Source organism: Hippocampus bargibanti, linkage group LG14, assembly GCF_051943395.1.
Source record: "Hippocampus bargibanti isolate YZ-2025 linkage group LG14, ASM5194339v1, whole genome shotgun sequence".
NCBI classification, from domain to species: domain Eukaryota; kingdom Metazoa; phylum Chordata; class Actinopteri; order Syngnathiformes; family Syngnathidae; genus Hippocampus; species Hippocampus bargibanti.
This window is the reverse complement of record NC_142747.1, coordinates 3714043-3737619: the sequence shown is the minus strand read 5'-3', so window position 1 is coordinate 3737619 and position 23577 is coordinate 3714043. Positions and strand designations below refer to the sequence as shown.

Genomic DNA, 23577 nt, shown 5'->3' with positions numbered 1-23577 from the left:
ATAATCTTCTCGGAAACACCTGCTCGTATCGGCTGTGGGACTCCCGACGTTCTGACTGATTGACGACACGGCTTGTGTTCAAGGTTCACTAGGTGAGTGACGTGCTAGCTAGCAGCCATTGTTTGAATGTATTGTGAGATTCCTTTCTGGCCAGAGGTGTCTTATTCATGTTAACCCACGTACCTCCCGGTGTAACTGTTCTTTGTGTTCGAATAAACATTGCGAGGTGTGCCTTTTTTTCCTGAGTAAGAGTTAACAGAAGGAATTGTGAGTTGGAAAATTGGAAAAATGGGTAAAATTTTTTCAAAGAAAGCTCCGATTCATCGGGATGTTGAATTTATGTCTAAAAAGTTCCCAGGAAGTGAACTTTATTGTAAGAAGTGGATGGAACATGGTGAATGTTCTGGTGCTTTGCAAGTTCAACCATTAAAAGAGATCATGTTTCGTTTGAAGCTTCAAGAGGCATCCGCGGTTGGTAAACCTCATGGAAAGATACGTGCTGAAATTTTTGCTTTTGAGACTTGGATGGCACAAACAAGAATCAGAGAACAGGAACTTGAGGTGAAACGGATTAAGAAAGAGGAGAAAGCAATGGTTGCGATGTCTTCCAAAGTGAGCTCTGACGATGAAACTGTCGCTTCATCTGTTGCACGTCCCAATGCCAAGATGGTGTTTGGGGCGGATCAGCAACCATTTTTTCAAACTGCATAGCATCTCCATGAGAGACCAAGGGGAGGGGCTGTGGGCTGCCCCAAGCGAGCGCCTCAGACCACCCCCCACCCCTCCTCTTTCTCCTCCCCCTTTCCCTTCTACCCCTCCTACGCTGCCCTCAAGAAGAGAGAGGAAGTCAATTGCTCCACCCCGAGGGAGCAGGTGCCCCCCCCTGTGATGACTCCAACTGGGACTTGGGCAGACCATGGAGCGCTCATGACCACTACTGGAGGAATACGAGAATTACAACCTGATTTTGCAAATCAGATTGTTGGTGATGGTGATTGTGTTTCCTCGCGTACAAGGAGCAAAGCAAATTGTTCTGAACAATTGTATCCGCTTGAAGAATTGAATGACATTAAAATGAATAATGAAAGCGATTGTGAAGCTTTTCCACTTGTTCAAGTGGCTAATTCTAATTCTTCAAGCATACAGGACCAAACTATCTTGGTTTATCGGCCTTGGTGCGACAGTGATGTAGCTGAAGCGTGCAGAGGGTTAGGTGATTTTGTTGAGAATGCGGAAAGTTGGACTGAGAATTTTGAGGAATTGTGTGCTTCTTACCAGTTGAATAGACAAGAAATGCTGAAGGTTCTTAGGAGATGCCTGGGACACCATTGGAATCGAGTGAAAGGTGACTATACTGGTAAAACGTCAACGGGAACAAACATGACGTATGAGGAGGTGACAGCCCAACGGAGATTGGTTTGTGAGAACATCCGGACATTATGGAAAAAATCACCAAACTTTGGCATGATTCAAAATTGTAGACAGTTAAGTGGAGAAGATGTTAATATTTTCAGAGGACGCTTTGAAAATGTTTTTCGGAACCACTGCTGTATTCCTGAATCTGCTGATGAGAATACCATATATGTCAACCAATTCAAGCAAACATTTCTCCAGAATTTGACGCCGGAAATTGGGGATTTCATTCGCAAACATTATGTCCAACACAGGACGGGAAGGTTGGTTGATCTCATGCAGTGGGCAATACACACCCAAGAAGTGGTGAGAAAAAAGTGGGGAAATGGTGTAAAGTCGCCGATGGAACATGTGATGGCATCTACCATGGGTGACATAATGGAGAACGTGTTGTACCAAGATCGGGTGAAGAGACGGATGCCGCCCAGTGATCGATGCTACAGTTGTGGCAGTGTAGGGCATATTGCTCGCCACTGCAAAAGGAAATATACACCGCAAAGGAAACATGGGAAACCTTACAGACCTCCACCATATAATACACGATATGGTGGAGGACAAAAAACAAAACATTCAGATTGACGCGCGGAACCCCATTTCGACACTGATGACAACAGTCACAACAGTGGGAAATGGGGATCAATGAAACCAGTTGAAATCTTGGATTTGACAAATGTCTTTGCCTTGACTTTGCTGGAAAACGAAAACCCTTATTATTGGCTAAAAATTGGGAAAAAGGATGTCAAATTTCTTTGTGAAGTGGTGCATGCAGATCAGTGTTAAGAAACACCATTCCAGGTGTCACTCCGAGTCGACAACAAATTTCTGTGGTATCTGCAGATGGGAAAGTGACATTGTTACCTATTTTTAAAAAAAAAATTTAGATGAGGGACTAACTCCATACAAGGTCACTATGGTCTTGAGTGGAGATTGTCCTATAAATTTGTTGGGGAGAGACCTGTTACAACAACTACAAATTGCTTTAATACCAACAGAAGAAGGGTACAAACGCAGAAAAGTGAACTTTCGGGAGTCCTTCATAGTTGACGCTATGGGAGACCCAGTAAAGGTTGATTCATTAGAATCATGACTAATGGCTACTCTAGTGGCTGAGGACTTTCCGGACGTCCCTGCCACTCTTTGGTCATTGGGAAAAACAGATGTAGGCTTACTTAAAACAGCAAAACCAGTTGAAGTATTGCCTAAAACGACTTATCGACCAAGACTTAAACATCCATTAAAACAGGATGCTATTATTGGCATCACTCCTGTAATACGGGATATGGTGAAGGCTGGTATTTAGATTGAAGACCCAACTTGTGAATGTAATACACCAATATTTCCTGTTAAAAAAGTGGAATCTGGAGTTTGGAGAATGGTGCATGATTTGCGACAGATAAATAAATCCATACAATCACGTGCTCCGTGTGTGCCAGACCCACACACATTATTGAACAGTTTAAAACCTGACAAAAAATGATTTACAGTAATTGATTTGAGCAATGCTTTTTTCTCCATTCCGTTACACAAAAATTCACGTCATTGGTTCGGATTTACATTTAATGGGAAAAAATATACATATACAAGATTTCCACAAGGGTTTACAGATAGCCCCACAATTTTTTCACAGGAAATGTCTTCGTGTATTGCTGATTTTAAACATCCTGAGTCTTCTCAGATTCTTTTGTACGTTGACGACATCTAAATTGCTTCACCGACTGAAGACGAGAACAAGGCTGTATCAATAGCTTTGTTCCAATATTTAGCAAATACAGGTAACAAAGCATCGTTGGATAAGTTACAGTTTTGCCAAAAAGAAGTTGTTTTTCTAGAACATCTTTTGTCAAGAAAGGGAAGAGAGTTGACAACTAAAAGAAAACAAGCAATTTTGCAGGTTCCCCGACCTAAGACGAAAAAACAGATGACGTTTTTGGGACTGTGCAATTATTGCAGAACTTGGATTCTGCATTATGCACAAGTTACTCAACCATTATTGACACTTATATACCAAGACGAAATGGCACTGAAAGACTCTATTCAGTGGACTGAAGAGGGCAGTAAAGCATTTACAGAATTAAAAAAAATTGATAGCAAACACTAGTGTTTTAGCTTTACCGGACTATGACAAACCTTTTGCAGTCAACTGTTTGAACAAACAGTTGACTGCAAAGACAAATACATGACTTCAGTCTTGTTACAAAAGCATGGACAAAAGCTGAGACCAGTTGCGTTTTATTCTAAAAGACTGGATCCAGTGGCCGCAGCTCTTCCAGCATGTGTTAGAGTAGTGTGTGCCGCAGTTGGCAGTTCAATCATCAGCTGAACGAGTACTTTTTCATCCCACAACGCTGATGGTACCACATTTGGTTGACTGATTGATTACAGGCACGAAAATGACTTTCCTGTCACCAGCACGACATTTGTCTATCATGACAACTCTGCTGGAACAACCTCACATAACTGTTGAGAGGTGCAATAGCATTAACCCAGCGACACTTGTACCTCTACCTGTTAACGGAGAACCACATTCATGCGTTGACAGAATAAATGAGAACTGCACCATGATGTCCCTGATCCACTGGTGGAAAGACGCCTTTCATCACTTTGCTGCTGTGAAATGTAAATTTTTCCACTGTGAGACTAATAAAGGCATATCCAATCCAATCCAATCCAATCCAATCCAAACCACGACCAGACTTGAAAGACACACCTTTACCTGACAGCATCTACCTGTACGTTGACGGCTCTGCGTCTAGGTCAGATGCAGGGGCTAACAGGGTAGGCTATGCTGTTGTGACCGATGTTGAAATTATTGCTGATGGCTCATTACCAAACACGTATTCAGCACAAGCAGCAGAAATTGTTGCATTAACTGAAGCGTGTAAATGGGCGGAAGGAAAAACAGTGACAATTTTTACAGACAGTCAATATGCGTTTTCCACACTTCACTGCTTTGCAGCTCAGTGGAACCGCAGAGGAATGACTACATCGAACGGAAAATCTGTTGAACATGCAGATTTATTGAGAGGCTTATTGAAAGCTATCCTCCTTCCAAAAAGTGTAGCTGTATGCAAATGTGCAGCGCACACAAGGGCTAAATGCGAGAGCGGACACAGCCGCCAAGAAGGCTGCTCAGACTACTTTCAATCTAGTAAATCAAGAGATGCGTGAATTAGTGCCTACACAAGTTTTGAAAGACATGCAAGCGTTAGCTACAAAATCTGAAAAAGATTTGTGGCTTGCCGATGGTGCTAAGCTAGTTGATGAGCTGTATAAAATAAACAACAAACCATGTTTACCGAGAAGCATGTTCCCTATGGTGGCTCGATTGAGCCATGATAGGTCACATGTATCAACAGGGGGCATGGTGTTTATAGCAGGGAAAGTATTCCATTAAAGCAGAGGTTTCAACTCATAAGCAAAAACTTTTGTTGGAGTTGTTTGATATGCTGTAAACACAATCCACAAGGTAACATGCGACCAAAAAGAGGAAAATTTCCACAGGGGTCACACCCCTTTGAAGTGGTCCACATGGATTTCATTGAACTAAGCACAAGTAATTCTCATAAATACTGTGTGGTGTTAATTGATTCATTCACCAAATGGGTGGAAATTGTGCCTTCAAAGAAATCCGATGCATTATCCATTGCAAAAGCATTATGCAAACATATTATTCCAGAACATGGCATACCAAGAATAATTTGGAGTGATAATGGGCCACATTTTGTTAATGACGTGATAACCAAAATTCCCGAACATGTAGGTATTAAATTAAAGAACCACTGTGCATATCATCCACATAGTGCAGGATTAGTTGAAAGAACGAATGGTACGATAAAAAAATCGACTCACAAAAACTATGGAGGCAACAGGCAAACCATGGCCTGAATGTCTGTTTTTGGTTAAACTATATATGAGAATAACACCCACTAATAATGGCTTAACACCTTTTGAGATCTTGCATGGCAGACCTTTCATCCTCCCATTATGGGAAGGTGTGCCCTGGCAAGAAAATGAATCAGATCCAGGCGCTTTGTTGGCAAAATGGTTGTGTGAAATGTTTACAACAAAAGAGGTCCAGTCAGCATGTGTACTGCCGCAGTCCTCTTTGTTCCCTCCACAGGAACAGAGGCTGCTGCGCCCCGGAGACGAGGTGCTGATCAAGGCGATCAAGAGGAAGTCTTGGTCTGCACCAAAGTGGGAGGGGCCATTCACCGTGCTGATAACAACGCCAACTGCCATCAAGATCGCAGAAAGAGCTACCTGGGTGCATCAAAGCCATTGCAAAATTGTTCACCAACCAGATCCTGAGCAGGTGGAAGAGAGACGGAGCCAAACTACTCAATAGCCATGGGTTTGGTCCACATCATCTTGCTGTATGAATTAGTGGAGGCAATCCAGATGACGCACGTAAAGCCTCCCATTCCATCAGCCTGCGAAACTCCACCCTTACACCCAACGATCGCAGAAAAGTGCCCAAGCATGGCACATCCTGTAGCCTGCTTTCCACTAGAAGCTGCAAGAATTGCGTCATTTCCCCTTAACGTCCTCGTGAACGAAGCACAACAAGATGGAAGCAATTATCCTCAAAAGTTTTGGTACGCTCCGGGAAGGCTTGGACCACTGGTTGGGATTCCGTTGTGGTCCGTTCTAAGCCTAACACAGAATGGGTTCGAAATAGCTGTGCCCAAGAAGCAAAACGAATCATCATCGAGATAGCTCGAGGGAACTGGTTAGGAACAGGAACTGAAACTGGTACAATTACTGATATCCAACTTGCTATCATAACTCAACATCACACTGGTTTTCCCGTAACTATATGCATCATCTCATCTTTGACATCACCAGTCGTGACATCGCCGTTCCAAAATAAACCGCACATCAGACTGACAGCCTATGTTGAAATACCTGCCAAAAAAGCCCAAAATTCAGGTGTCATGGACGCATTATATCAACCGTTTGCAGGAGAAAAACATGACTGGAATCCATTGTTATCAAACACGTGGTATCGTTATGCTACATTAATTCCTAAACAAAATAGGAAAAGTAATTGTTTCGTTTGTTCCTATATGCCACATTCGGTGATGCAACAGCGCGTGCATTCAAAGGTATTTGAAAATAAAATGGCTCGAGCTGCGTATATGTTAATATCTTCGCATAAACCTGATCAACATTTTCCAGTTCTTCGCAATGCTTCGAGAGGAGAGATTGTTCCAAGTTTAGACACCATTTTGGAAACTGAAAATCAGGTTATGACCGAGAGCGGGTTGCGATTACCAGTATGTGTTGCAATATACGGTACCGGTCAAAACGTAGGTTTTATAGATGAGGATAGATGTTTATATGTGCTACCGTTAAACACCAATGTCACCATTTTACCCGTATCTTCACATCTTTGGTGGTTATGTGGTTGGAAAGTATATTCTTTTATTCCTCCGAGAGCCTACGGTATGTGCGCACCTGTTACTGTAACTGACAATACTTTCATCATTACCAGTCGTCCAGCGCACCATCATGTGAAAAGAAGAGTGTCGTTTAAGCCCCATGATTCGATCTGGGGAACTGATGTTCCAGAACAATTCAAACACCATAGCACGGGTAGTAAGGTAATGTTAGCTCGTTTTCCACAAATTGGAGTGGCTAAAAACATGCTACGAATTGAAACAATTGACTACAGATTTCAAGTGTTTGTAAATGCCAGTTTGGAAGTAGATGAAATGCAAAACAGTGAAATTGCAGTAATTAGACAAATGATGCTGCAAAATAGAATGGTTTTGGACCTTTTGACAGCCCCACAAGGGGGCGTCTGTGCTATGGTGGGCGACACTTACATACGTTACATACGTCCATACCCGAAGAAGCGAATTCCATAAACATGACTGATGCTTTGTCTGTTGTCAGGGATCTCAGACATGCCATGGCCAAAGATCACCGGCCTGATCACCCGTGGATCTTTGATGGGCTCTTTGGGGGCCCTTGGTATAAGACTTTGCTCAGAGTGTTTATCCCTTTCGCAATTGTGATTGTACTTATTTTCTTAGTCATCGGTTGTATTATTCCATGCTTAAGAGCAACACTAATGAATATGATAACTAATTCTCAGGTGAATTACCATGGCCAGAGTGTGGTTGCTCCAAAAAAAAAAAAAAAAAAGAAGAAACGGAGAGCCGAGAAGGAGTTTTCCTCAATAAAATTTAAAAACCCTCACAAATGGAGAGGTTATATATCACAGCAGCAAAGTTGTGATAGAGGTTTTTCGCCTTCTCCATGGTGTTAGTTAGATTAGGTTAGATAATCTTAGATAATGTTAGATAGATTAGATTAGATTAGATGAGTAAAGTAAAAATAAAGAATGGTTCCCTGTGCAGTTAGTATGACGTGCATGCATGAAAACTTTTGGAAATGTATGAACTGATGTTTAAATGTGCAGCAGGAAGGAATGCATGTTCAATTTAGACTACATGGAATAAAGTATCAGTCGAACCGTTGTGAAAAGCAGGATGTAACGAGTACAGTGAGACCTCAATTTACGAACTTAATTGGTTCCCAGACAGCGTGTGTAAGGCGAAAAGTGTGTATCTCGAAAAAAAATTCTCATAGGAAACCATTAAAATGGGAATAATCCGTTCCCGGGTTTCCATAAAATATAGTTTTTAACTAAATAAGCCTTAAAACTATACACAACATACCTTGTTCTATGTATAATAAATGTGCTATTGTATTGTAATGAAAGAAATACACTGCATTGTATCATAAAGTCACAAAGAGAGGCACATTACACGAGGACTGTAATTAAAGAAATAAACAGTGCTGTAAAATAACGTTTTTTTTTCAACTTCTTCGATTGCCCGAGACCGTTGCTTTGAGAGCACGGAAACACCTTTTGCAACAGACGCACCTTTGATTGCTTCTCTATTCCGGAGAATGGGAGCAATGGTTGACTTAGCATAGCCGTGCTCGGCCACTAAATCACACAAACGCACACCTCGTTCGTGTTTTTCAATTATCTCCTTCTTCTCAGTGATGGAGATTTTATTTTGTGTCTTCTTGGGCTGAACACGAGCCTGTGGTGGGTTTTTTTTCGGTCCCATCATAGTAAAATTATCAGCAAAAAGCTCCATTCAATGAGAGGGAGTGTGCAAGGTAGCGCCAGCTGGAGCGCTGTTCGGTCGTGTGTTTCCGCCAAAGATCACTCCGCCAGCGGTGGTGGGTGTGTATTATGAAAATAGTGCTTATTATAAGGTTTAATTTTCATCAATTAGAGGTTCTTATGACGAAAAGTTTGTAAGATAAGGTGTTTGTAAGTTGAGGTCTCACTGTATCAAGTTTCAGCCCATGTTCTTCCAACACTGAGTTGTCCGTAGCTGATTGGACAACAGATCGCTGCTGTGGACATTCAAAAAACTAGTCAGAGCGGGAGCACTTCACTTCTCTTTGTGCTCTTTGTTCGTGTGCTCCTGACTTCGCTCCTGCCTAGACGAGAGAAGTGCTTTTTCTGTCTCACTAGAATAAAGTAGTTTTTTGTTCACCATCTATCGTCGTCACTGATATTTTTATCACAAAACTTCGTTGAACACCGAACCAGAAAGAGAAACAAGAATTTGAAACCAACAATTTCAATTTACGACCATTTTGACTTACAACCATTTGGTTGGAACGGAACTCTGTCGTAAGTCGGATTTTACCTGTATATGGAAAAAGTTTGAAAACCCACCTTTCATTGCGCGTGTGCCTTATACTCCGGAACACCTTATACACTGGAAAACACGTTTCTCCTTTGGCAGCAGGAAAATCAAACAATTGTTTATTTCACATACATTATACTTCTTTCTGTTTAGCGAACATATTTCAATATGAATCCTTCATGAATTAATTCTGTCATGCACATTCTCTGGACAATTCGACTGTCATGACATTTGACTTCCTGTTGAATCAGAAAGGCCACTTCTCTTCTGCAAATTTAAAAAAAAGGAATGACTTTTGAAATTGTGTGGCAAAAATATGATTGACATTTCCAATCATATTGTTTGATGCATCTTTAATATACAGTAAAGTCTCGTTATATCGATATCGGATATATCGATAGTCCCGGTTATATCGATACTATTTCTATGCACGCACGGAGAAAATTACATGCAAACAGGGTCGGATATATCGATAGTCCCGGTTATATCGATATTTTTTTGGACTCCCTTGAATATCGATATAACGAGACTTTACTGTAGTTTCTTCTATTTTTCAAATGGGATGTCACCGTACAATCAATTACACCTCCGTTTGCTGTTGAGACTCGGTGATGATGGTTACCCCCCGACGCAGCTGGTCCGTACTGTCAAAATGGTCGGCCCGTTCGGAATCGCCAGGCCCGCCAGGGGTGGACGCGTCCGACCCCGACGACGTTCCGCTTGACAGCCTGAGATGTGCAAAATCTCCGCTTTTGTCCTCTGCTTTTGAGCTTAAAGTACTGAAATCCCCGTGCCCCGCCCCACCGGCTGGAAACGGATGGGGGGGCAGGTATTGACTGGGGTGGAAATGCGCCCTGCCACGTTGAGGTCTTGAGTCAGCGGATGTCAAGACGCTCTCTTTGGAAAGCGGCAAGTTGGCTGGTAGCGCAGTCTGAGGCTCGACATCATCGTCCCCGACGGGCAACGGGGACGGCAATTGGGCTTGGCTGTAGAATTCTTCCTGATGGGGAGGGGGGTAGTCGCTCTCTACGTCGTAACCCCCCAGATAGTAATTGGACTCCAATTCGCCGCCGCTTCCGCCGAGATACACTGCCGTGCCGGTTGCGACGCCTCCAGAAGGAGTTGCTTTAATGTCGGATCGTTTGGTGCTTGGCATCCAGTCCGATGTGTCCCAGTGATACGCTGGACAGGAGACGAGGACACGGTTAGCGACAAGCCGCAAAATTCCACATCCATCATGGCTGCCAACGTCATTGCAGCCCGAATGCCATGGGTATGCGTAAGGTCAAACATGCACTTGCAAGAATACGCCGAGGTGCTCAAGGTGGTTGACATGACAAGCACTTCACAAAACAAGAATGGCGTTCACAGATTTTGCTCCGGCATGCACACAAGAAGCTGGCCGGTAAGGGGCAGGATTACAGCATGCTTCGGTTCCTGGGACGAGCTGACATGTTTAATCTTATAATAATAATAACAATAATAACAATAACAATAATAATAACAACAACAATAATAATAATAATAATAATAATAATAATAATAATAATAATAATAATAATTCATTTATCAAAACTCTCAAGGTCACTTTTGGATATGTTTTTCGGCAGGTGAGCAGCAAAAAATAATGACTGTTATTGTGGTTTACATGGGACATTAGCAAGCATCATGGCACTTATGCTTGATATGATATGCTTGATTTGCTTTCGTGGGCCGGATACAATGATATGGTGGGCAAGATTTGGCCCCCAGGCCTTGATTTTGACACCTGCGAGGTAAGGGATTAGCCAGCTAGTTGAATAGAAAGAGAGCTAGCTAGCTCAATCACTAGCAAGCTCGCTCGTTAGCTAGCTCAATCGCTAGCAAGCTCAATCGCTAGCTAGGTCGATCAATAGATAGCTAAATCGCTAGCTAACTTAATCGCTAGATCGCTCCATGGCTCGCTAGCTTAATTGCTAGCGAGCTCGATCACTAGCTAGCTCGATCGCTTGCTAGCTCGATTGCTAGCTAGCTCAATCAGCTCGATTACTAGGTAGCTTGATTGCTAGCTAGCTTGATCACTACCTAGCTCTAATTGCTAACTAGCTAGATCGCTAACATGCTCAATTGCTAACTAGCTCACAAGCTAGCATGCTCGTTAGGCAGCCTGATTGCTAGCAAGCCAGATCGCTAGCTAGCTTGATCGCTACCTAGCTCAATCGCTAGGTAGTTCAATCGCTAACTATCTTAATTGCTAAATAGCTCGATAATAATTATAATAATAATAATAATAACAATAACAATAATAATAATAATAATAATAATAATAATAATAATAATAATAATAATAATAATAATAATACATTTGATGTTTCTGCAGCTTTCAAAACTCTCAAGGTCACTTTACAGTCACAGGATAGGTTTTTCTGTGGGTGAGCAGCGGCAGCCAAACACGCCAGCATTCACTCAACCCGGAAGCAACTGAAATAGATAGCAAGCTATCTAGCTAGCTAGCGACTAGATAGCTAATAGCTAGCGAATAGATAGCTAATAGTTAGAGAATAGCTAGCTAATAGCTAGCTATATAGCTAATAATACAGTAACTAGCTAAATAGCTAGATAGCCAGCTAGATAACAAGATAGCCAGCTAATAGATTTTCAAGATGTCTTGAATGAGGTCAACTGATCTTTCTTTTTGGGCTTTCGGGCGTGCTACTTTTCCTTTTGGGCCGCTCAGTGGAAACAAAAGTGCAAGTTCAAAAGGAAAAAAAGAGGAAAAGAGTGCAAGTGCCATCGCAGGTGAGATGCAAAATGGCTGATGATGATCTGTGCAAGCTACCTTCACTTTCGATTGTGTCGACAGCGTCATTGACCAGTCGAATGACGGTCACTATGGATGCTTTTTTTTGGGAGGGGGGGGGGGGGGGGAGAAAAAGACATACGTATTGAAAGACGGTCATTCAGAGTTGAGGACATCCACTCAAAATTCCAGCGGTTGCCCGAAACACGACTGACTACATTTTGCAGTTTAGACCTGAACACTTCGCTCACACTTTTTGCGTCAAAGCAAGGACGATGAGCAACTCCAGAAACCCGCTGGCATGCAAATGAGGTCGCATTTCAAATGAAAATAACTCCTGATAAAGAAAAGAATACAATGAAGTTGGTGTGTGTGTGCGTGTGTGTGTGTGCGTTTGTGTGTGTGCGTGTGTGTGTGTGCGTGTGCGTGCGCGTGTGTGCGTGTGTGTGTGTGTTCAGTGGCCCCCCAAAAAAAAAAAATAATAATAAAAAGATCAGACCAACTGGAAAATCATATTACAGTGATACATCAGTTTACGAACTTAATTGGTTCCCAGAAATTGTGTGTAAGAAGAAAAGTTTGTCTTCCAAATACAGTAATGTCTCGTTACATCAATATCGTTTATATTGATAATACTGCTTATTACGACACTATTTTCATTTCCCGTGCACATTTCCAGTCTTTTTATGTATAATTAGTTCCGTTTAGTACGATTCGTGGTTTTTATGGTAATCCGGTTACTACGGTGCTCTTTTTCATCTCCCGCCGGCCATTTTGCTATGTTTATATCGATACAAAAGATACTGAAAGGACAACCGACGTCTCCGGACGAGTTGTGTCCATAATTTGTAAAATGACTTCAAATGACTTCTACTGGGCGTATTTTAATAAGATTCCACCGCATATAGCTATATTTTACGTTTTAAGACTCGCGTTGAACATTCAGGAAGTCTTGTTTTTGAGTTGGTGACGAGTCCTCACGTCAGAAAAGGACCGTCTCCTGACGTAAAAAAGACGCATTGTAGCGTCTTTCCATCACGTCAATGTATTTTGCTGTAGTTTTTTTTGAAAACCGTGTGTTACATCCAAAAGCTGCCAGCAGAAGAAGTCCAAGCTCCATGGAAATCGTTTATCAGCCTGTGGAAACGGGCTGATTCATTCTTCACAGCTCGGTGGCCATTTTGTTGCCTCTTTTTGGGTGAGATATTCCCCCCCCCCCCCCCCCCCCCCGCCTCAAAATGACACAGAATAAATTCTTTAATCGATTGCAAACGTATGCTTTCCTCTTCAGAACTATTTGAATCATATTCATAACTGGATGTGTAACAAGAAAGCATATTATCCGAATCTGTAGCCATTGTTTTTATTCTCCAGCAATGCAAGACGTCTTGGCGTGACGTCACGAACTGGGGGCGGGACTTTCTGAAAATGCCCAATTCGCAGCTCAATTTTTTGCAGATTTTGGACACTTTAAGTCATTTTTATTGGTGTTTTGCATTTGAATAAAAATATTTTTCTATGCTATAAAACGTTTTTCTGACGTCAGTTAAAAAAAAAAAAGTGACGTCGGCTGCCCTTTAAGGTGAATCGATATTTGCTTAGCGGGTTCTACACAGTACCACCATTATCGAAATCTGTAACGGCCGCGCCATTGGTCACGTGACTTGTTTACGTGACCAGCTCCCGTGTCTTGCAGTGGAGCAGACACCATTTTGCTACTGTCTTGAACCATAGCAAAACGGAAGAATTGTGACCTCGGAAGGAAATACAAGGCGACTGTGGCTGTTGAGGAGAATCCAACACGAAATTAAAGCCAAGTATGCCCCAGAACATTCCCACAATGACGAGGATGACGAGGATGAAGAACCAACAAAGACACAAGCGTTGCAAGGCGTTACGGACGTACAAGCTTACTTAGAATCCAGAGAAAATGCATCAGTTTTTTTAGAAATGTTAAACAAGATTGAATCGTTTCTGTTAAAAGGTGAAAATGGGAAGCAGAACAAGATTGAAGATTTTTTTTAATTGCATAATAAGATGTAAGCGTTGCAGTTTCCCTGTTACAGTGTTATGTACATGTACAGTGTACTGTATATGCATGCAATCGTTTTTTGCAACGTTTATTGTTTTGTCTGCTGAAGCGTGATGATTTTGAAAATTACTGTACATGCTATACTGTATTAAATATCCCCCAGTCACGTAACCGACTTCCGTGTTTCTGTCACAATAAAAAAAATTGTAGCAGAGCTCACGTCTTTCATGACTGCTGCAATAGCGTCTGAAACCTACTGTAATGCTCCTCAGCATGGCAAATGATGTGCACAGTCGCTGCTATAGCGGGTCGGTCTTTTTAATAACAAAACGTAGCAGTTATCACATACAGATCCAAACAGGAGCTGCTGTTACGCCACAGCTCAGCCATGCTATTCAGACACTTTCTCGAACCCCGTTGTCGGGTCCTCCCAAGCCCGTCACGTGACCAGCTTCCGTGTTTATCCTGTTGACGCGAGCACAATAAAAAAGCGGCGTAGCAGAGCTTATATACAGTATTGTTGTTCAACACCAATTTAAAACATGGGGAAACATAAGAATACAAGGCAATTGTGGCTGTGGAGGACAATCCAACAAGCAAATCCTTCATTGCGAAAGAGTTTGACGTGCGGCAGAATACTTCATCAACGTAAGTAATGTAAATGTTGCAGTTTTGGTTTTTCATTCATATATTTAATTGTGTTGCATTCAGATATCTTTATCGCTTGCAACAATCACGGTTTTTAATATGTTTGTACATGCTGGCGTCTGTGGTTTCATGTGAATAGAACAACGTGAGGATTTTTTTTGCATTGGTTGCATTTTTGAAAGGAAATAGTCATTAAAAAAGTGTAAAGACGTTTTTATTTGATGCACAAGTTTAGTTTTCACTTCACTACTGTACAAAAAGCATGCTAGATACGCAATCCATGAACCCAATGATAAAATGACATGCCATATCAAAGATCCCCCATTTACCTTTTTCCCTCCCCCCCTTTTAATGCAGTTCGGCGCAGGACGGATATATAGATCGTCCGGTTATATCTATATTTTTTCACACTCTAATATCGATATAGCGAGACTTTACTGTAGTTACTTCCCATAACAAACCATTAAAATGAGAATAATCCATAAAACAATTTTCTACTAGACCAAGAATTACACAAAATAGACCTTATTTTACGTATAATAAATGTGCTATAGTATTTGTCACATCGTCATCGCCGTCCAGAGCGCCCCTTTCCGCCTTCCGTCGTCCCTCGAGTCTTGTCACTACGCCTCGAGTGGACGTGGCAGTATTGAAATGAAAGAAATACACTGTACTTATAATAAAGTCGTTTTATTGACCTTTATTGATGGTTGTTGATGTAGTTGCCTCTTGATGATATCCGAGTGAAGTTGCCGTGCTTCCTTGTCAATAATACTGATAGAACGTTTTTTATACTCATCCGTAAACATCCTATGTTATTTCATTCTTAGTTTAGTCTATATGGATGTATGTAGTTTATTAGATAACTTTGTATCTGGAGGGTGTACTGTAACACCTTTAATTTCAGTCTAATATCTCCCAATACCCCCTCGTTGCTGATAGGCCCGGTCGAGATGATGTCATCACTGCTGTATGATAAAACCAGGTGAAAGGGGCGGCCCTTTCTCTTTTGGCTTTCCCACCTCGACCAGACATGTCCTTCTGTTGTTTACAAGAACAAAGTAGTCTTTTTTGTTCAACACTTTGGTCCCCGCTGATGTTTCATCATAAAACTCCGTAGAGCCAGAACCAGAAAGAGATACATCATTTTTTCCAACAAATACCCTCACTCACACTGTCACCTGCTAGCTGCTTTTCGTTAATCCAAATCAACAGAAGTTGTTCAACCTATTCTATTGCCTGAGAACGATGCTTAGACAACACAGAAACACCCTTAGCCACACGTAGCAATGGTCGACTTAGTGTACTAGTACTGGTACGCTAAGTCACACAAACGCACACCTCGTTGATGTTTTTCAATTATTTCTTTCTTCTGCGCTACCGTAATTTTCTTTTGTGTCCTCTTTGGCTTAACACTCGCCTGTGGTGGGGTCTTTTTCGGTCCCATAATTGCAAAAGTAGTACACTTGATGTAAAACGACATCTGCACTCAAAGGGGTGTGGAAAAGTAGTCCCCCAGCAACCACGGCACTGTGGTTTGCTTCGTCCGCCGAAAACTACTTCATCAGCCAAGACTATATGCTCGCGAATTTAATGTTCGTGAGGCGAAAAATTTGTCAGTTAAAGCGTTCGTAAGCTGAGGTATCACTGTACTTTTATACTTTGCACTACGTACAGTTCTTTTTAAGAAACATTTTTTGCAGTTGTACAGTTCGTCTTCTGTCATTTTTTTTGTACATAAAATACACATTTTTTTTTCGAGACCCCCACCCATTTCAATTTTGCTGCTGGAGATTGCAAATTTCCCCACTCTGGGACTATTAAAGGCTTTGATTCTGATTAGCTTGAAATACCTGGTCTAATTGAATTCCTCCGATTACCATATTTTCCGGTTTATCAGGCATACCCAAAAACCTTCATTTTTGTCAAAAGATGACCCTGTGCCTTATATACCGGTGTGAGTCACAGCAGCTCGCTGTTTGTTCGAAAACCGATTTGTTCGAAAACCGAAACAGCACTGTCCATTATAATCAATTTATCTGTTCCAAGTCTAGAAAACTTTTTTTTCAAGCACATTATAACTATTTATATAACGCCTTATACACTGGAAACCTCTTTTAGATTAATAATAATACATTTCATTTTTAAGTGCCTTTCAAAACTCTCAAGGTCACTTCATGAAATGAGTGCGATTTTTCAGTTTATTTTCATATTGCCCGATTGAAATCGCAACAGGAGAGGGGAGGAGGGTCTTTAAACAGCGCCCGCTTGATTAACTCATTCACTTCCATTCACTAATTTATTCGGGAATTGAAAATATGACGTGGAGTGCCATTCCCGAATTTGTTCGGGTTTTGTTTTTTTCTTGCCGGGGGTACCGATAAAGCGCATTCAGACCTCTGGCAATGTTTTTTCCATTCCACAAGGGGAAAGCATTTGCCCTTTTTGTACCAGCTTCAGCTGTTGTTAAAGCGCTATATAAATTAATATGTATGTATTGCATCGTATTTTGTACATATGCCCTCATTTCAACCTCATATAACTCCAGACCCATATAACTTCGGAGTTTTCCTCTTTTTTATGATCAAAGAAGAGAATCTGAGGTTTCTAACGCTGCATTGAAGGTTTATATAGTCCTAAAACTCAATATTGTTTGGATTCTGGAATTCCAGTGACAATGACAAAAAAACCTTGCACTGGAGTGGACACATATTTTGCACATGGTCTGGCAGTGAAGGAGGTCACACAAGGGAAGCTTGGAGTCAAAGTTTCCATTCCTGCGTTTCTCCTCATTGACAATTCCGAGCCGTGTTACATTGTGGCATCCTTATTCTCCTCACACGAAGCTGGAGACGTGCACTCTTTGCGTTGCCTTCTATTGGAAGCCACGTGTCTCGCCGATGGATAAAACTCATGTTTATGGAGCTCATTTGCATTTCAATGTGAAGACACGAGCCCAACAAGACAAGACCAAAAAAAACACATTTTCCAAAACCAACAATTAATGGAGCCGAATCTCAAGGGTTATTTGAGATGCAGAGGGTCCCCGAACAATACGATCCGAAAGGAAAGACGGAGTGTGTATCTCACCGTTGTCATCGCAGGAGTCTGAGTGGAAGGAGCTCAGCGATTGGACCTCGGAATGGCTGCCTGTCTTGCTCCCGGTGACACAAGTCACTTCCTCAGCAATATCAGCCATCTTACCTGGAAAAACGGGATCAGACTGGAATTATTACAACTGCTGTATGAAATGAGTCTTTTTGGGAAGAGCGCTGTATATTCCGGTGTATAAGGCGCATCGAAAAGCCTTCATTTTCATCAAATGATGGCCCTGCGCCTTACATGCAGGTGCGCCTTATATCCAGCTAGCTAGCTAGCTATTGGCTAATTAGCTGGCTATCTGTTAGCTAGATGGCTATCTATTTAGCTGTCTAGTGGCTAGCAAGCTAGTTAGCAGGCTATCTGTTGGCTATATAATAGCTAGCTAGCTAGCTTTCTATCTATTTGAGTTACTTCCGGGTTGAGTTGTGCGCGTGTGGCTGTCGCAGCTCACCCACAGAAAAACTTATCCTGTGACTGTAAAGTAACCTTGAGCGTTTTTAAAGGATCTTACAAATGAAGTGTATTATTATCCATCCATCCATTTTTCATACCGCTTATTCCTAATGAGTGTCACGGGGGGTGCTGGAGCTTATCCCAGCTGTCTTCAGGCACAAGGCGGGGGACACCCTAAATTGGTTGCCAGCCAATCGCAGGGCACACAAAGACGTTACAACAGTCATTCTCACAATCACACCTAGGGACAATTTGAAGTGGCCAATCTGCCTGCCATGCATGTTTTTGGAGTGTGGGAGGAAACCGGAGGACGTGCGCTCTTTGTGTTGCCTTCTATTGGAAGCCACGCGTCTCGCCGATGGATAGAACTCGTGTTTATGGAGCTCATTTGCATTTCAATGTGAAGACACGAGCCCAACAAGACAAGACTAAAAAAAACACATTTTTCAAAACCAACAATTAATGGAGCCGAATCTCAAGGGTTATTTGAGATGCAGAGGCAATACGCGGGAATACCCACGCGGGCCCGGGTAGAACATGCAAACTCCACACAGGGAGGCCGGACCGGGACGCAAACCGGCGACCTCTGCACTGTGAAGCCAGTGTACTAACCACTCGACTACCGAGCCGCCCTGTGTTGAGTCGCAACAGGTATATGTATATATTAATATACACCACATTTTCCAGTATAGGCGCACGCACCCAAAAGTCGTCATTTTCTTCAAAAGATGGCCCTGCGCCTTACACGCATGTGCACCTTTTATATGAAGTATTATTGAGCCACAACAGGTATCTATCTATCTATCTATCTATCTATCTATCTATCTATCTATCTATCTATCTATCTATCTATCTATCTATCTATCTATCTATCTATCTATCTATCTATCTATCTATCTACCTACCTACCTACCTATCTATCTATCTATATACGTATACAGAGGGGGGGGGGGTTCCGAGTAATTTCGCCTCTGAGTCTCTATTCAACATTATGAATGTATTTCCAACATCTGACTTACGACCAAACGACCGTAAGTCGGATGTTACCTGGACATATAAGGCACACTTGCATATAAGCAAGAGAATGTAAGGTTTCTCAGGCTGTATTGAATGTTGATGTAGTCCTAAAAGTCAATATTCTCACCCCCATCTGTGTCCCATGGGCACTTTTGTATGGAGTCAGAGTCCGATCGACAAGGAGAAACTGGGGGTAGGTTTGGGGCCACGCTGCACACCACAAGCCCTCTCTTGGTGGACCCTGACAAAATCCTGGGCGACTCCGGGTGAAAGGTGCTCATCTCCGGATGGTCAGCCGTGCGCCCGTCCACCATCTTTTCCAAAGTGGCCCGCGGGTCACTCTGGAAACACGGCGTGTACGCCATGGGCCTGACGGGGATCTGAGGGGGTCCCATCAACCCAACAGTGGGCCCCAGTCCCGTTTCCGAGTAGAGATTTATAGGGTCTCCCGAGGTGCAATGCAGAGTCTTAAACTGAACGCCATTGGCTTTGTTGAGAAGGGCTGCGGTGGCGGGATCCTGAATCAGCGACAGGTTATTGCGGGAGTAGCTCTTTTGGAAGACCTTTTTGCGGAACGCGATGAAGAGGATGATGAGGGTGGTGATGCCAAAGAGCACCGCGGCGATGCCAATCAACTCCTCCTTCCCGACCACCGCGTGCCCGGCTTGCATGTCGGGGACCACGACGGGCCTCAGGCCGCAACGCTGTCCCACAAAGCCCGCGGTGCAGTTACAGTAGAAGGAACCGTGGGTGTTGACACAGATGCCGCCATTCTCGCACTCGCCCTCGGGATGGCTGCGGTCACATTCGTTCACGTCCTTCTCGCATCTGCGGGACGAAGGGTTGGAAAAAAGACGGGATGAGAAGAATGAATGAAGAATAATGGACACACGATTTAGCTCCTGTTGCTTGAACATATGCGATTTCAAGTTAGCGTCACCAAAGCCTTCTCGCGGGCCTTATTTCCTGGCTAATGCTACCCTCTAGTGCAGACCAGGGGAAATTACGGCCCTGTCCCTGTTTGTACGTCCCTGTCCGGCCCGTGTGAAGCCAATCATAAACAACATAAATTAAATGAAAAAACTTTTATTTTCTAATTTTATTTTGAAAAGCACTACGTATGCACGACATAGACTCTACGCGAGACTTCGCCAGGTTACGTGAGAGTTCGCCAGGCTACCGTCAAGATGTCGCATACCCGAAGAAAAGAAAAGTTGATAACGAATGTCCTATTTTCAACAAGAAATGGACTGCCAAATATTTCTTTACAGAAATTAAAGGTAAAGCAGTGTGCTTAGTCTGTGGTACACAGGTTGCTATGTTTAAAGAATATTATTTGAATCGCCACTACACGACCAAGCATGAAGATAAATACAGAAATCTGTCTGGTGAAGAGTGTGCAAGGGTGTCTGATGCATTTCTTGCAAAACTACAAACCCAACAAGGATGTTTCACTTAACTGCACACTCCCAGTGATGCAGCCGTCAGGACAAGTTATGTCATTTCTCACAAAACCGCCAGAAAAAGTCAGGCATTTTCCGACCGAGTTTATTAAGGAGTGTTTATTGGACTCTGCTGCACTGATGTGACCAAAGAAAGAGGGCGCATTTGAGAACGTTTCACTCTCCCGATGCACTGTAACGAGGCGGATTGAGGACATCGCGGGAAATTTAGAGCTTCAGCTGAAGAACGGAGCGGCCGGCTTTGCCTTTTTTTCTCTGGCTTTGGATGAGAGCTGCGATGTACGTGACACCGCCCAGTTGCTCATCTTCTTACGTGGGATAACAGCAGACTTTCAAATCACGGAGGAGTTAGCAGTCATGCAGTCAATAAAGGGACAACCACTGGTAATGACTTGTTCACAGAGGTAAATGCATGTATGGCCATTTTAGGACTGAAATGGGACAAGCTTGCAGGTGTTACAACAGATGGTTGTCCAAATCTAACCGGGTAACATGTTGGACTTTTCAAGAGAATGCAGGATAAAGTGACAGAAATTAACCCTGATCAGAAATTGGCATTTTTGTATTGTATCAAATCCAAACACAGATCCTCTAGCCACTTCAGACATTCCGCCAGATTTCAATGCCCTTGCTCAAGACCAGAACAGACTGGATTGTTCCCACTGAAGGAGAAACATAAGGTGGAAAACATTACAAAGTATTGTTTTGTGGAGATTAACAAATTAAAATAAATTGCACTGGTTCAATAATTGTTTTTCTTTTTTTAAACTATACACCACAATTTCACATAATCTAATATAAATATTTATAGAGTGCTTTATTCTTCTGATTATCAGTACCAGCTATTCAAAATATTTAATTTGAGAATTTTACAATGAAAGAAAGTTGGTGGCCCTCTGACACAATTCAGGTTTGTCATGCGGCCCCTGATAAAAATTCATTGCCCACCCCGCTCTAGTCGACATGTAGTGAACTACACCACACTCCTTCGCTAGCTAGCTCGCTAGTCAGCACGTTCGCTTGCTAGCTCGTTCGATCACTAGCTCCTTCGCTAGCTAGCTCGTTCGCTCACTAGCTCCTTCGCTGGCTTTCTAGCTCCTTTGCTCACTAGATAGCTCCTTTGCTCACTAGATAGCTCCTTTGCTCACTAGATAGCTCCATCGCTCGCACGCTAGCTCCTTCGCTCGCTCCCAAGGTCCTTCGCTCGCTCTCCAGATCCTTCGCTCACTCGCTAGGTCATTCGCTCGCTCGCTAGCTCCTTCGCGCGCTTGCTAGCTCCTTCGCGCGCTTGCTAGCTCCTTTGTTCACTAGCTCCTTCGCTTGCTAGCTCCTTCGCTCGCTAGCCCCTTCGCTCGCTGGCTAGCTAGATACTTCGCTCGTGAGTTCCTTCGCTAAATAGCTCCTTCGCTAAACAGCTCCTTCGCTCGCTAGCTCAATAGATGAGCACAGAATTTTATAAGTTTGATTTGCTTTCGCAGGCCGAATAAAGTGATGAGGCGGGTCAGATTTAGCCCCCCGGGCCGTGACTTTGACAAATGTGATTTATACACTTCACGTAGACTAGACTGCATACGGGCGTTTAAAAAAACAAAAATGAACAAGGAAAAACGCTCATTCCTCCTCCGATCTCCAATCATTAACTTTTACTTTAAATTTCCATCTCCTCTTTGCTGGTGTTTGTTTGAATGCATCAAATGACACGACAAATTCAGTACTTGCTTGCAATAATACTCACGTGAGCCCCATGAAGCCTCTTCGACAACTGCAAAGGAAGGCATTGCCAATCGCCTTACAAAGTCCACCATTCTTACAGGGGTTGGGAACACACGCTGTTATCTCAATCTCGCAGCGCCACCCGGTGTACAAAGGGCTGCAGCTGCATGAGAATCCTTGCAGACAAGAAAGAGACAAAAACGACAGACACAATTTACAAATTTGAGCTTTCCTTTCCACTGCAGAAGTCGCATGACTTGACAGGTTGATGATAAGAAAGAAGTACCGTATTTTCCGGAGTATAAGGTGCACCCCCAATGAATGAATGGTGTATTTTCAAACTTTTCCGATATATTACACTATAAGGCACCGAAAAATTACATTCGATCATTACATACAATCTGAAATCTTAAAAACAGGGTCTGGAGGTGGTGGTCGTAAGTACGGGTGGTCGTAAGTTGAGACGGTCGTAAGTCGGATGATACATGTATATAGCTAATAGCTGGCTAGTTAGCTCGCTAGCCAGCAAGCAAGATAGCTAAAAGATAGCTGATAGGAACTAATAGAGAGCACATTGTGTGAAAGCTATTAAACATGAGTGACTGTATTAGTGGATAATAAATTGGGGTGGGTGGATCGAATGCAGGGGTGTCAAACTCATTTCGCATCGCGGGCCACATACGGCCTAGCCCTAGGGAGATGTCAAGTGGGCCGGACAATTAAAATTATACCATACTCTGCTAAGAATAGCAAAAATATCATGTCTTTCCTTTGTTTTGGTGTAAAGAATCACAAGAACATTAGGAAAATATTGGCATTTAATGAACTATCCTTTTACAAAACATTTCATGAAACACCTCATATTTCCTTAGACAAATGTGCAATTTATTTTGATAATTCACAAATATGCAGTGCAACTGATCCCACTGATTGTACAAAGGCACAAAACTTTAATTGATACTGAAAAATATAGTAATGCACTTTAAGATTAAATGAGACTTTTAAAGAAAGAGAATTTTTAAACCACTTACACATACGCATATCAACTCTAAATGTAATCCCTGCGTACACTTTACAAATTTAGGAGAGTGATTTTAAATGTGTAATGAAGAAAGTGTTCACTGTTGTGTCCAGAGGAATGAGAGAGGAGAGTTGCTTTTCAACGTGTTTATTGTGCCACCATCTTAGTCTACCTGCGGTCGTGACGTCACCGCTGCTTTTCGACCTGTCGCAACATTCTGTAGCAGTGTGACATATGCTACATTTACCCCCCCT

At 42.5% G+C, this 23577-nt stretch overlaps 1 protein-coding gene across 6 annotated transcripts in view; it reads right to left on the bottom strand.

The window, feature by feature from the left end:
* Nucleotides 1–9186: 9186 nt before the first annotated feature.
* The window catches only part of fat3a (FAT atypical cadherin 3a), a 173614-nt gene continuing 159223 nt past the window's right edge, over nt 9187–23577 (bottom strand). For 3 of the 6 annotated variants that reach the window (XM_089013079.1, XM_089013083.1, XM_089013081.1), the window contains 5 exons: nt 22325–22478; nt 19254–19954; nt 17645–17758; nt 11914–11973; nt 9187–10277 (listed from right to left, as the gene is read on the bottom strand). In XM_089013079.1, the coding sequence (XP_088869205.1) occupies nt 9676–10277; nt 11914–11973; nt 17645–17758; nt 19254–19954; nt 22325–22478 (1631 nt within the window). In that variant the 3' untranslated portion in view covers nt 9187–9675. Of the gene's footprint in view, nt 10278–11913; nt 11974–17644; nt 17759–19253; nt 19955–22324; nt 22479–23577 lie in introns of those variants that run through there. The other 3 variants (XM_089013080.1, XM_089013082.1, XR_016117097.1) reach the window with 2 other exon arrangements.